Raw genomic sequence first — 10,951 nt, forward strand, 5'->3', positions numbered from 1 at the left:
CAAAATGTGCGGAGCATCTCGGGATCATGCAAACCTAGCCCATTTGTTGAAAGAGAATGAGGTTGTCTTTTTTTTTGCGGGTGAGAATGAGGTTGTCTGTTGTCTAATTGTTTGTCAGGTCAGCCTAAACACATGGGCCCAACCGTCAACCCCCATCAAATCCCCCCTACCACCTCTCCTCTTTTCCTCCCACAACCTGCACCTGACACACACTTACCGCAACCGTTCTTCCATGTCCGCCTCCCTTCGATGGTTTGTGCTCAATGTCTGCAGCGAATATGTTAAAATTGTTTGTGCTCAATATTTCTCATTCAATGTGTGCAATAGAATAAAAAAAATAGTGGCTTAAAAAAGAGGGATGCCCTTGGCTACCATTGTTTTGGCGAACAAATGGGGATGACCTTAGGCACCATTATTTTGACGGGAAATTAGGTGATGTCTACGAATAAATGGAAGAAAACATTTAATGGATGCGCACGGTCGTCCATGACCATGCTGCTGCCCACCCTAATTGCAATCATCATGCCTATGCCTAAGAGAAGACATGGATGCTAATTATGTTCTTTGGAGATAAATTAGAGATTTGTTGATTGGATTTTGAGGGAGATGATTTGACAATTGTAAACCCTATGCAATCTTAAGGAGTTTTTAAGTAAAGAAGACATACGCATACATCTACTGAGTTGGTAAGGTTTAAGATTAACGAAGCCACCAACAGACACCTTGTTTAAAGTTGCCAGTTTTTTTAGATTACTAACAAAGTCACCAAAGACGACTTACTTGAAGTTACCAAATATTAAAATTAACGAAACCACCGCATATGCCTTACTATCCACGGTTATATTTTGAGATCAGCTGACTAAATTGCAAGGACTGAGAGCAACTCCAACATATCCTGTATTTGTAAAAACCCACCATTTACGAAAATTTGGGGCAAAAAAAGCTTTGCAACAACTCCCATAAACCATCCATCACTTTGGAGGATCTTGTAATTGGCCTCAATCTTCTCTGCTTGTTTATAGGAAGATGGTATAGTTTTGGCGGGCTAGTAACCGTGTGACAACCCTCACACACGACAGATCGCCACCGCCGCACGCGCTGGATCGCGCGGCTGCTACCCACCGACGTGCCACCACCCGCGCCACCCCTCGCCGGCGGACACCCCGCACCCGCGTCACCCGCCGACGTGCCATCACCCGCGCCACCCCTCGCCGGCGGACACCCCGCACCCGCGTCGCCACCTCACACCGCCCCTCGTCGATGGCTGTCACGCGTGTCACTCGCTGGCGGGCCCTAGTCCATTTAGCTAGTTTTGTTTAATGAAAAATAAAGAGGTAATATCATCGGAAGTCATAGAACTTGCACTCAATCTTCAGTTTGGTGCTAAAACTTTAAAAATACGAATTTTTGATCACCTAACTTGACATCCCATGCAAATATGGTCACAAAATACGCATGTGGACGTATCATGGTGTATGACCCCATCTATCAATGAGTGATGTTGCTCGTCTGACTAACTTTTGCACAAAACATCCTCACATTTTTTATTTGTGGAAAAAGCTGACTGTTGTGCTGCATATAGGTATAAAAATTAACACAAAAAATGGGTGAGCAGATACTTAACCTGCGGTCAATGTTTACGACACAAGCCACTCCAGCCAACCCACCCTTCACGTTCGCATCTCATGTATGGATAGCAAACTTAGATTTATTGAACGTGGAACTTAAATGACATTTTTTTTCGCATCTATGAGGAATTGGTGTACATCTGCAGCCCATTTAAGCTATTTTTCCGGTCCTTTTTTTTAACCTAAAATATGTAGAGGCACGTACTGCTACAGTTGATTCCGTTAAGCAGGACCAGAAGTCATATTCGGTAGGTTGACACATTAAGATAAAATATAATGCCATCAACATAGTACTTACAAGTGGAGCAGTAAAACAACGGGAGTGATACTAATTAGCTAATTGCACATCAAGACGGTTTGACAGAGCTGTAAAATAGAGTCTTTCGGAAGGGGGTTGCCATTGCCGGCTTATTTCTGCGGATACTGCGGCCCATTTTGCACTTGCAATTAAAGATATTTGTAAAACATAATTAACAAATTTATGTTCCAAGAATATTATACATACAAGCGATCATTATTAGTAAATAAAAACATTTAAATATACACATGCATATTTATATAAAAAATATTTAGTTAAACTGACATTGAATTTTTTATTAAATAAATATGTTTAATGAATCCAAGAAAAATAACACACTCGAGGCTTATATTTAAATCATGCAAAATGATGAGTTCAAACATTTACTAAATTTTCGAAATTATTCACTTGTGTATAAACTTTACTCATGACTTATATTCGAAAAATTATATAATTTCAATATTATACATGATTGAATATTCATATCAATGTTTACATTCTAAGTTACGCAAAAGTTGAACTCTACAAATGCGAGTACAATTATTGAAATGTTTGCAAAGTTAAAATGATATTTGTAATTTTAATTTTGGAAATATTTATTTGAAAGGATACAAAATTTATAATTCATAAATTAAATATATGAATATTTTTAAAATATATGAACAAATTTAAAAGTGGGTTATATAGTTTGTATGTACAATATTTATAACACATATTTAGATGTTATTTTTATTATTGTAATTATTGTTTATGTAGTATTTACATATTTCTAGTACATTAAGACTAGTTATTCACCGTAGATGTGTAATATGTGTAGGTTGTAGCGGCTAGAATGTCCTGTATGCCACTCTTTGGTTGTTTGTTCGAGAGCTGGGGGCCACACTTTTTCCTGTTAATTTTCAATGTGCAATGACAGGTAGGACCCACTGCTCATAGGTACGAAAAATTAAATGTCATTAGGCTCCACGTTCAATACATCTTAGTTTGTTATCCATACTTGAAATATGAACGTCAAGGATTGGTTGGTTGGCTAGAGTGGCTCGTGTCCTCAATTTTTTTTTGAGGATCTTGTGTCCTTAATTTGTGTCGTGTGTTCGAGTCCCGCCTCGCTGATATTTTAGTTAATTATCGTACCTATATGCTGTACAGAGGTCGGTCCTTTCCGTTAATTTTCATATCAATATGCTGTTGTACAGTGGTTGGCCTTTCCCGCAAATAAAAAATAGTAAGGTTGTTTTGTGCAAAAATCAGTTGGCCAAAGGCCATCACTCACCGACAAGTAGGCCCATACACCCTGATATGTCCGCATGCGTATTCTGTGACCGTATTTGCACGCGATGTCAAGTTAGATGACCACAAATCCGTATTTTTAAAGTTCTAGCACCAAACTAAACATTGAGCGCAAGTTCTACGACTTCCGGTGATATTACCTCAAAAATAAAATTTACAGGAAGAACTTTATAGGAACTGACAAAAGTTGCTCGCGGACAACTAACCCTAACTTTGGTGCAAGCAACATACTACAGCCTGCACTGTACTGAACTGCAGCATATGTGTACGCAAGACTGCTATATATCATATCAGACAGTATGCTACACTGAATCTGGATAACTTCCATTTACCAAAGAGACTCTCATTCTCAGTGACAGTATGTGGCTACCGCTCATAGCTGCTTTCTCCTCAACACGCCAGGCATTACTTCAGAAAGTTCAGAGAAAAAAGCTAAAGAAACAAACAACCAATCAGACAGAGGACAGAGTTTGAATTGGCAGTCATGCTAAGTCAAGTTCTACATGCATGCAAACACCGAACACGCCCGGTGCGGTGTTCATGAAGACGACGACGACCGACCCACGTCTTTTGCATAACCTATATCTATCTACCGCTACAGGAGGTTCATGTTTCAAATGGTGTTGTTGTACAAAAGGAGGAGACGATGATACAACACTAGGCAACATTTGCACAAGGCGCCTGAAACAGAACAAAAAGAAACCCTTGCCACCTAAACCCTGCTTTCCATTCTTCCTGTCACACAAGGCACAAAAACAGACAGACGCCCGATGTCGCCATTTTGGCCGGCGGGGTGGTGCTACGCCTTGACATACTTGCCGACATATGCCTGCCACACAAACCAAACCGATTAGTCAACATAACAAGGTGCCAGGTTGTTTGCAACAGGAGTAATAGCGGGTGAGGGGGCTATACCTGTACAAGTTTGCTAAGTTTTTCCTTTGAGTAGGACATGTAGACATCGATCTTCTCTTTTGTTGGAGGGGTGTTTTCGACCGTGCTCGTGACTTTGTCGACGACCTTCTTCACGATGGTTTTGTGAACCTCCCTGGTCAGCTGGCCCTCTTTCCAGGTAGGTTTGAGCACGTCCTTCACAAAGTCTGCGAGCGCGAGTTTGAACATCTTCAGCGCCTTGGACTCCTCCTTGTTGCCCTTTTTATTCTTGTCGCCATCTTGTTCGCCATCGCTATCTTTGGCTTTGGCTTCTACTTTCTTATTTTCTGCAGCCTGTGGCGCGGTAACCACTGATGTCGCAGCGGTCTGACCGACCGACTGGGGCGCTGGGTTGTTGCCATTACTACTACCAACTGCCGTAGATGGTGCCGGCAATGTCTGCTGGGGAGCTTGCTGTTCAGACCGCGCGAGTTGGGTCGTTCCTGCCTGTTGCTGCTGTGCCCAAGGCCACTGACTGGGTTCAACAGCTGACAAACTGGCCATCAAGCTCGGATTCAGAATAGGCTGGGGCAACTGTAGTCCAGCAACTGTACCAGGCTGCATTATGAGGGTTGCCGCCAGAGATGTTAATGAACGGCGGATTTCTTCCTCATTAGGAGGAACAGGGGGAGCACCAGGCATATCAGCTGAGCTGGAGCTTGGCAATATCGATAAACCCTGCAAGGTTTGACCCCGGCTTTGCATATATGGAGGAGCAACAGGCTGGAAATTGTGTGCGTTCTGTATGCTTTGGGTACCGGTATCTTGGCTAGGCACTCCAGATAGCCCCTGCAAGGCTTGACTGTGAGCTTGCATATTTGGAGCAACAGGCTGGAAACTATGTGTGTTTTGCATGCTGTGAGTACCACTCTCTTGGTTAGGATTGGACATGTCAACGGTTGCCTGACTCTGCCCAGCATAGAAAGGCGTTGGGCGATCCTGCGGAACTTGACCAGCGCCACTGAAATTATGTCCATTAAATGCAGGCAATGCCTGTGAACCTAGAGTGTAGCTGTGTTGGCCGTGTCCCATATAAGGAGCGGCTACTGGCTGATTCTGCATGCTAGGAGCTGAGTTATTTGCAGTTGCCTGAGAAGCTACAAATTGATCTTGCCTGTCTGGATGTAATGAGAAGTTGCTAAACTGGTCTTGCCTGTTCGGATGTAATGAAAAGTTGCTTTCATGCTGTTGGATATTAAAAGGGAACATGGATGTACCATCCTGCTGCTGGCTTGTGACTGGATGAATTGGTGCCGTAGAAGTTTGAGGAACTGCATCTTGGCTCTGCGCTATTTGGCTCAAGCTCTGCCCACCTAAAAGATTAGCAGCATTTATCCCAGTTTGCATATTCAAATTGCCAGTGGTAGCAGATGCACTCAGACCATCCATGTCAGATACCTTGTCATTGTTCATGCTATCTGCACTTGTTTGGATAGGACTTGAAAACTGTGGCTGTTTTGAAGCAGACATTTCAGGTTTGTTTCGCCCTTGTGAACAAAAATCCTCCTGAGGAATTATCTGGTACTGATCCCTTCCAGCATCTTCCAATTGCCGGTTTTTGTACCCATATCCAGTATCACTTCTGGCAGTATGCTGAGAACCAGGGTTTTCCCTGTCATCTCTGGATAAAATATGAGAACCTGCATGTGTGGCATTAGTTTCTTCGCCCCAATTCGAATAATTTCCTCTTGGTGTGCGCCCACCACTGTATTTTGGAGGCTCATCAGATGCACCTGGGGCCATTTGACTCTGGGGAGCTTCCTCATGGAGATATGGACAAGTTTCGCCACGACGGCAGCGACCTTCAGCAAAAAATTTACAGGGCCTTTTTTGTTCTCTACGGTGCTCTGTCCTATTCCCAAAGGATGAATCAGGACCACCTCTCACATGAGCTGTTTCCCTAGCATCATCTCTCCATCCAGCATGAGAAGCGGACTCGTCATGAACATATCTGCAACTTGCACCTCTGCTGCACCTTCCTTTGACAAACTCATGGCATTGATCAGAAGACCTGTAATCTCTTCGGGGTTCAGATCTTTCCCAAGTACCTTCATCAAAATGACCTCGAGGTTGCCTGCTCCGTACATAGTCATCTGGTTCTCGTGGATCCATGAAATCCTTGTTCTGATGGCCATACCTTTCCCTCGAGTCTGCGGGATAAGGCTCGTCGAACTGCCTTCGCCCACCATCTTCATGAGGAATCCTGCAATGCAAGCCTCTTCTGCATCTACCAGCTGTAAAATCTCTGCAGAGCAAAGAAGGCCCTCCAGATATTCTGCCTCTCTCAGCCCTCCAATCAGATCCACGGTCAAAATAAGGACTCCGACTTCGACTTCTGCTTCTCCCTCTAACTCGCTCTCTACTCCTGCTTCTGGAGCCACTTCTGTTCCTGTTAGAAAAATGTAGCAGAGAAAAGGTAAATCTATAGAACTGAATCTTACAACAATATTTCAAACAATCATCTTCTAGTAGAAATTCGGAAGATTTCTTAAATCAACTAATCATCTGGCAAATCAAAATGAATAATAGATGTTGACCGCCAGTATAATACAAATAATAAAAACCAACTTATGTAGTTCTTTCTTCTAATTTGTACTGCAAAGAAGATGATATGGTATGGTGCTTGTGCACAAGTAGAGATGATCAACAAGTAAACCTAATGAAGACCTGTAGGCCCTAGCCTGATTTACTTTTGCAGCATACCCATAAATTCTATCTTGGATACTTCCAACAATAGCAAAGCTTCAACTCCAAATTAGCTCAAAAAGTTGCTTTTCAAAACGATATACATGGAACACATAACCAAAGTATCAATACATGCACAGTAAAAAAAGCTGGTTACTTTTCTCACAAAAAAGGGAATTAATTGCTCAAAAGGTCACTAAGAAGGGAAGTAACTGCTTGTTCAACCGTACCTGCGTGACCTGTTCCAAGCACCTCTTGGAGATGGACTGCGAGTGCGCTGCTTCCATGCATCTGGACCAGATGACACCCTAGAAGAATAACCACGGCTAGCAGCTGTGCCCCATCCATCTCCACGTCTTCTGTCATCAGCATTTCTGCTCATAGCTTGGTTACCAGTTGCCTTTTCCAAAGAAGCTAACTTACCCCAGTCATCATTATTATGCCCCTCTTCAGCCATTCTAGGAGCATGCGACCTTTCAGATGACGCTTTAGATTGCCTTTCCTTGACATCTTTATTTAACCCATCAGTGCGTTCCTGCTCGTATTCAGTACTGCCTTGGTGCATGAAGGCATCAGGTTTTAGGTTAGAAGATTCACCAAGTCGCTTTCCATTATCATTAGTGAGATCCTGAGTAGGGATCACATCTTTGCGGCGATCATCTGTATTCTTAGGAGGAGAGTCATCTTCACTGATCTCAACAATATCAGGAGAAATTTCCTGTGTGTCCCACTTGGACCTCCCTTTCCTAGCAACACCAGCCATTTTAACCCTATTAGTCTGATGAAATTGCGGATGTTAAATAGTCCCTGATAAGGATCTCCCTTCCAGCTTATCCAACAATATTCTGATGCTCTCTGAAAAAGTCAAAAAATATGTATACAGTCAACCAAAAAAAATTACTTCAACATTATGCAGATAAAGCATAAATGCATACTATGTGCAAAAGATTTTGATCAGAATGAGCTCAAAAGAAACAATGACAAGCCAAGGCACTTAAATGACAGACGGTTGTATAACAAAGTACGATCAAAGAACAAGCGACAGAAAAAATCATATTCTAGAGGGGCATTGATTTTCACTCGCAGGGGATTTGTTCTGAGAGTGTTTTAAAACTATCCCATGTGGGACATGTCATGTCACATGTACATTCCAAATTTCACACTTTTTTTTGAGAAATTTCAAATTCCACGCTTGATACAGGGGTTCTTTACAAACACACTGAAAGAGACGATATATAAAAAAATTGGCTTCTATTTACTCCCTCCGTCCCATAATGTAAGACATTTTTTGACACTACATTATGGGACGGAGGGAGTAGTTTTTATTTGCCCCCAAAAAACATATAAGCATGGTAAATATCCATGATTTATTTTACTGCTGAGCCTGGGACCAAACAGCCAGACAGGAAATGATAGGTATCCACACAAAGCCAAACAAGTCACAATCATGCTTTATTATTATCTTTACTTGTTTACTCGTTCAGAACAAGTCACAACCAAGATCCATAGACAAATAACACTCTGATGTAAAATTATCTCATTACAACAACACTTTACAGGCAAACAAGGGACAACACTGCTTTCTTTCTACACTTGCAAGAATGCTAAATCTAAAAATCTAGGGCTTCCTATCAAGCGGATGTATGAAGCAGCAATAACAAAAATCTTCGGCATCAACAACTTGAGTCGAAGTTTCTCCTTCGATTACTCTGGTCCAGCGGTTTTGCCAAACTTGATGAATACTAAAGTTTAATTTTTACTGTCTCCGACTGCAGAGACCTTGGGCACTGACATTAGTCTCCCCTCAATTGCTGTGTTCCATTGATTTCGCCAACTTGGTGGCAATTAACAGTTCATTTGTCTCTTTACATAATCGCTAGCTAGTGTCTTGATGACTAAACCAAAAGGGCACAAACTCCAAAAGTTGGCATTTACATAATCCTGCATAGGAGAAAGATAACTATCAGCTCCCATGAATTCCTTTATTGTTTTCTCCCTACTGCAATTGTCTTCCAGTGATTTCTAGGTACGTGGAACCCTAAGCCTACATTGTTTAAAGTACCCAAGTACCAAACGACCACAGTTGCTGGTTCTTCTAAAAGTCAACCAAGTAAATTACGTTTTCTTGTAGTCTATAGGTACAAAGAAACCTTTGGTTGAAGATTAAGCATTATCTCAACTTTATCAATAGTTTGGGTCATCTTTAACTGCACATTTAAGTCAGATTCTAAGAAAACAGTTTCTGCATATCACAGATGACTAAAACGTGGTAGCTGTGTTCTGCTAACAACACATGCATCACAAATAAAGGGGGAGGAAAGGTCCAAATGAAAAACCACACCAACAAAAAATATGCTGCTGAGTTATATTTGTTTGGCATTTATATATCATGCAGAAAAGCCATAATTTATTAGAAGGATGGCAAGCAAAACTAATTATGGTGGCCCACAGAATCATGCTGGTGTGCAAACAATAGAAAAAAAGAATCACACTTACTCCTAGAGAAAGGATAAAATGAGATGTGACACTGAAGTACATACCTGAAACTGTACCCCAAGTTGTCCTGAGTTGACAGAAAGGCTCCAGAGCGTCTGATGTCCCAACAGAAATCATTGAACTATATTCAACTTATTTCCCATCTGAAAAAGAGAAGAAAAAAACTGTTAAAAAACAAAACAGCTCCTTTGATGGGTCTAAACAACACTAAGGGAAATAACATATACAAACTGCCAACTGACCAACATACGCCACCAAGGGGAACTGATAAACTAAAAACCTAAACAAGCGGAATATAGACAGAACTGTTCATGGGCAAAATCCAGGCACTTATACCTCAGACATTTATGTAAACAGTAAAAGAACACTTTCAATAGGACCATTGTACATATAGAACTACGCATTACAGGCAACCAAACAACTTTTAGGTCGCCCATGCATTTGAAGGCTAAAGACCCATTACAGACATGCACGATATGGTATCCATACCACCAAACTAAATAATTCAGCAATACATTCATTCACACAGCCACAACACAACACCTAATCCAAATATATATAAACAATATTATTCACAAGTGATTAATACCTAAAAAGAAAGAAGGAAATACTTAGCCCACCATCCGCAGCTCATAGAACTATCTCACGTGAACCCGGAAAGGCGGAAACCATGGCGTTGCCGAGACCGAGCTGTAAAGATGTCCACTTTAGGGTGCACTTGAGTTCATCAAACAACAAACACAAGCCCCTCTCACTAAACCCCAGAATGGATACAAGACAAACTTGCAGCGGAGACTACGCGTATGGTACCGGCAAATTAACACGACATCTAAAGATCTCAACTTTGAGGGGGTGAGCAAAAAAAATCCACACCTCCATGCTCACTAAACCTAAACCCCAGGACAGATAGCGGACAAACTCGCAGCCAAGATTACGCATGTTCTGCCGGCAAATTAACACGGCACCAAAACCAAATCAACGCATAAACCGCAAGCCAGCACGCAGTACTAAAGGGTTCCCTTCCAAAGATCTGGAATTTATCGGAGTCAATTAATCACCCAGAACTCCATCAGCAACCGGCCATATATCTCCCAGAAGATATCGCTAACAAGCGCAGTGGGAGTAGTGGTAGGAAGAGGAGCTCACCTTCTTGGATCTGGAGACGGCGACGGGGAGGGCGGCGGCGGGGTGCGCCGCAGGGTTGACGAGAAGGGCGAGGAAGACGTCACTCGGTTCACGGCGGCCTCGCCGTCGCCGTCGCCGACGGTTGAACTTGGCGGGGGCGTGGCGACGGGGAGGAGGTCGGGCCGGGACGGCGGAGGCGGCGTCGCCCCTTGGTTGGGCGAGAGGAGAGACGAGGGTTTCGATTCCCCGGTGTCTGTGTGCGCGTGAGTTTTTTTTTTCAGCACGGGACTGATAAGCCGCGTTCCACCTCTGCGTGCTGGGCCGGCCCGTTAGCGAACACGTCGTTTACGTGTAAATTTAATAGGGGCCCGTCCATTTTGGCAGTGGGCCTACACATCATTTATCCTGCATGCAAAAAAAAAACAATGTTTGTCTGAAAAAACCTAAATACCAATGTAAACCCCAGCCCAAGTTTCTCTGTCTGAACATTCTTTGC

The 10,951-nt window shown here is 42.6% G+C and overlaps 1 protein-coding gene across 3 annotated transcripts; it reads right to left on the minus strand.

The window, feature by feature from the left end:
- Nucleotides 1–3,671: 3,671 nt before the first annotated feature.
- LOC123128642 (zinc finger CCCH domain-containing protein 55) lies at nt 3,672–10,738 on the minus strand. Of its 3 annotated transcripts, none has more exons than XM_044548712.1 (6): nt 10,477–10,738; nt 9,375–9,473; nt 7,087–7,689; nt 6,037–6,538; nt 4,132–6,001; nt 3,672–4,045 (listed from the first exon to the last, which is right to left on the minus strand). In XM_044548712.1, exons 3-6 carry the CDS (start codon nt 7,595–7,597, stop codon nt 4,016–4,018), a joined length of 2,913 nt encoding a protein of 970 aa, XP_044404647.1. In that variant the 5' UTR covers nt 7,598–7,689; nt 9,375–9,473; nt 10,477–10,738; the 3' UTR covers nt 3,672–4,015. The 3 variants fall into 3 exon arrangements, with proteins under 3 accessions (XP_044404647.1, XP_044404646.1, XP_044404645.1); XM_044548711.1 differs by adding an exon at nt 8,614–8,775 and having other exon boundaries at nt 4,132–6,538; nt 7,065–7,689; XM_044548710.1 differs by having other exon boundaries at nt 4,132–6,538; nt 7,065–7,689.
- Nucleotides 10,739–10,951: the final 213 nt, after the last annotated feature.

This window comes from Triticum aestivum, chromosome 6A (assembly GCF_018294505.1).
Source record: "Triticum aestivum cultivar Chinese Spring chromosome 6A, IWGSC CS RefSeq v2.1, whole genome shotgun sequence".
Taxonomy (NCBI): Eukaryota; Viridiplantae; Streptophyta; class Magnoliopsida; order Poales; family Poaceae; genus Triticum; species Triticum aestivum.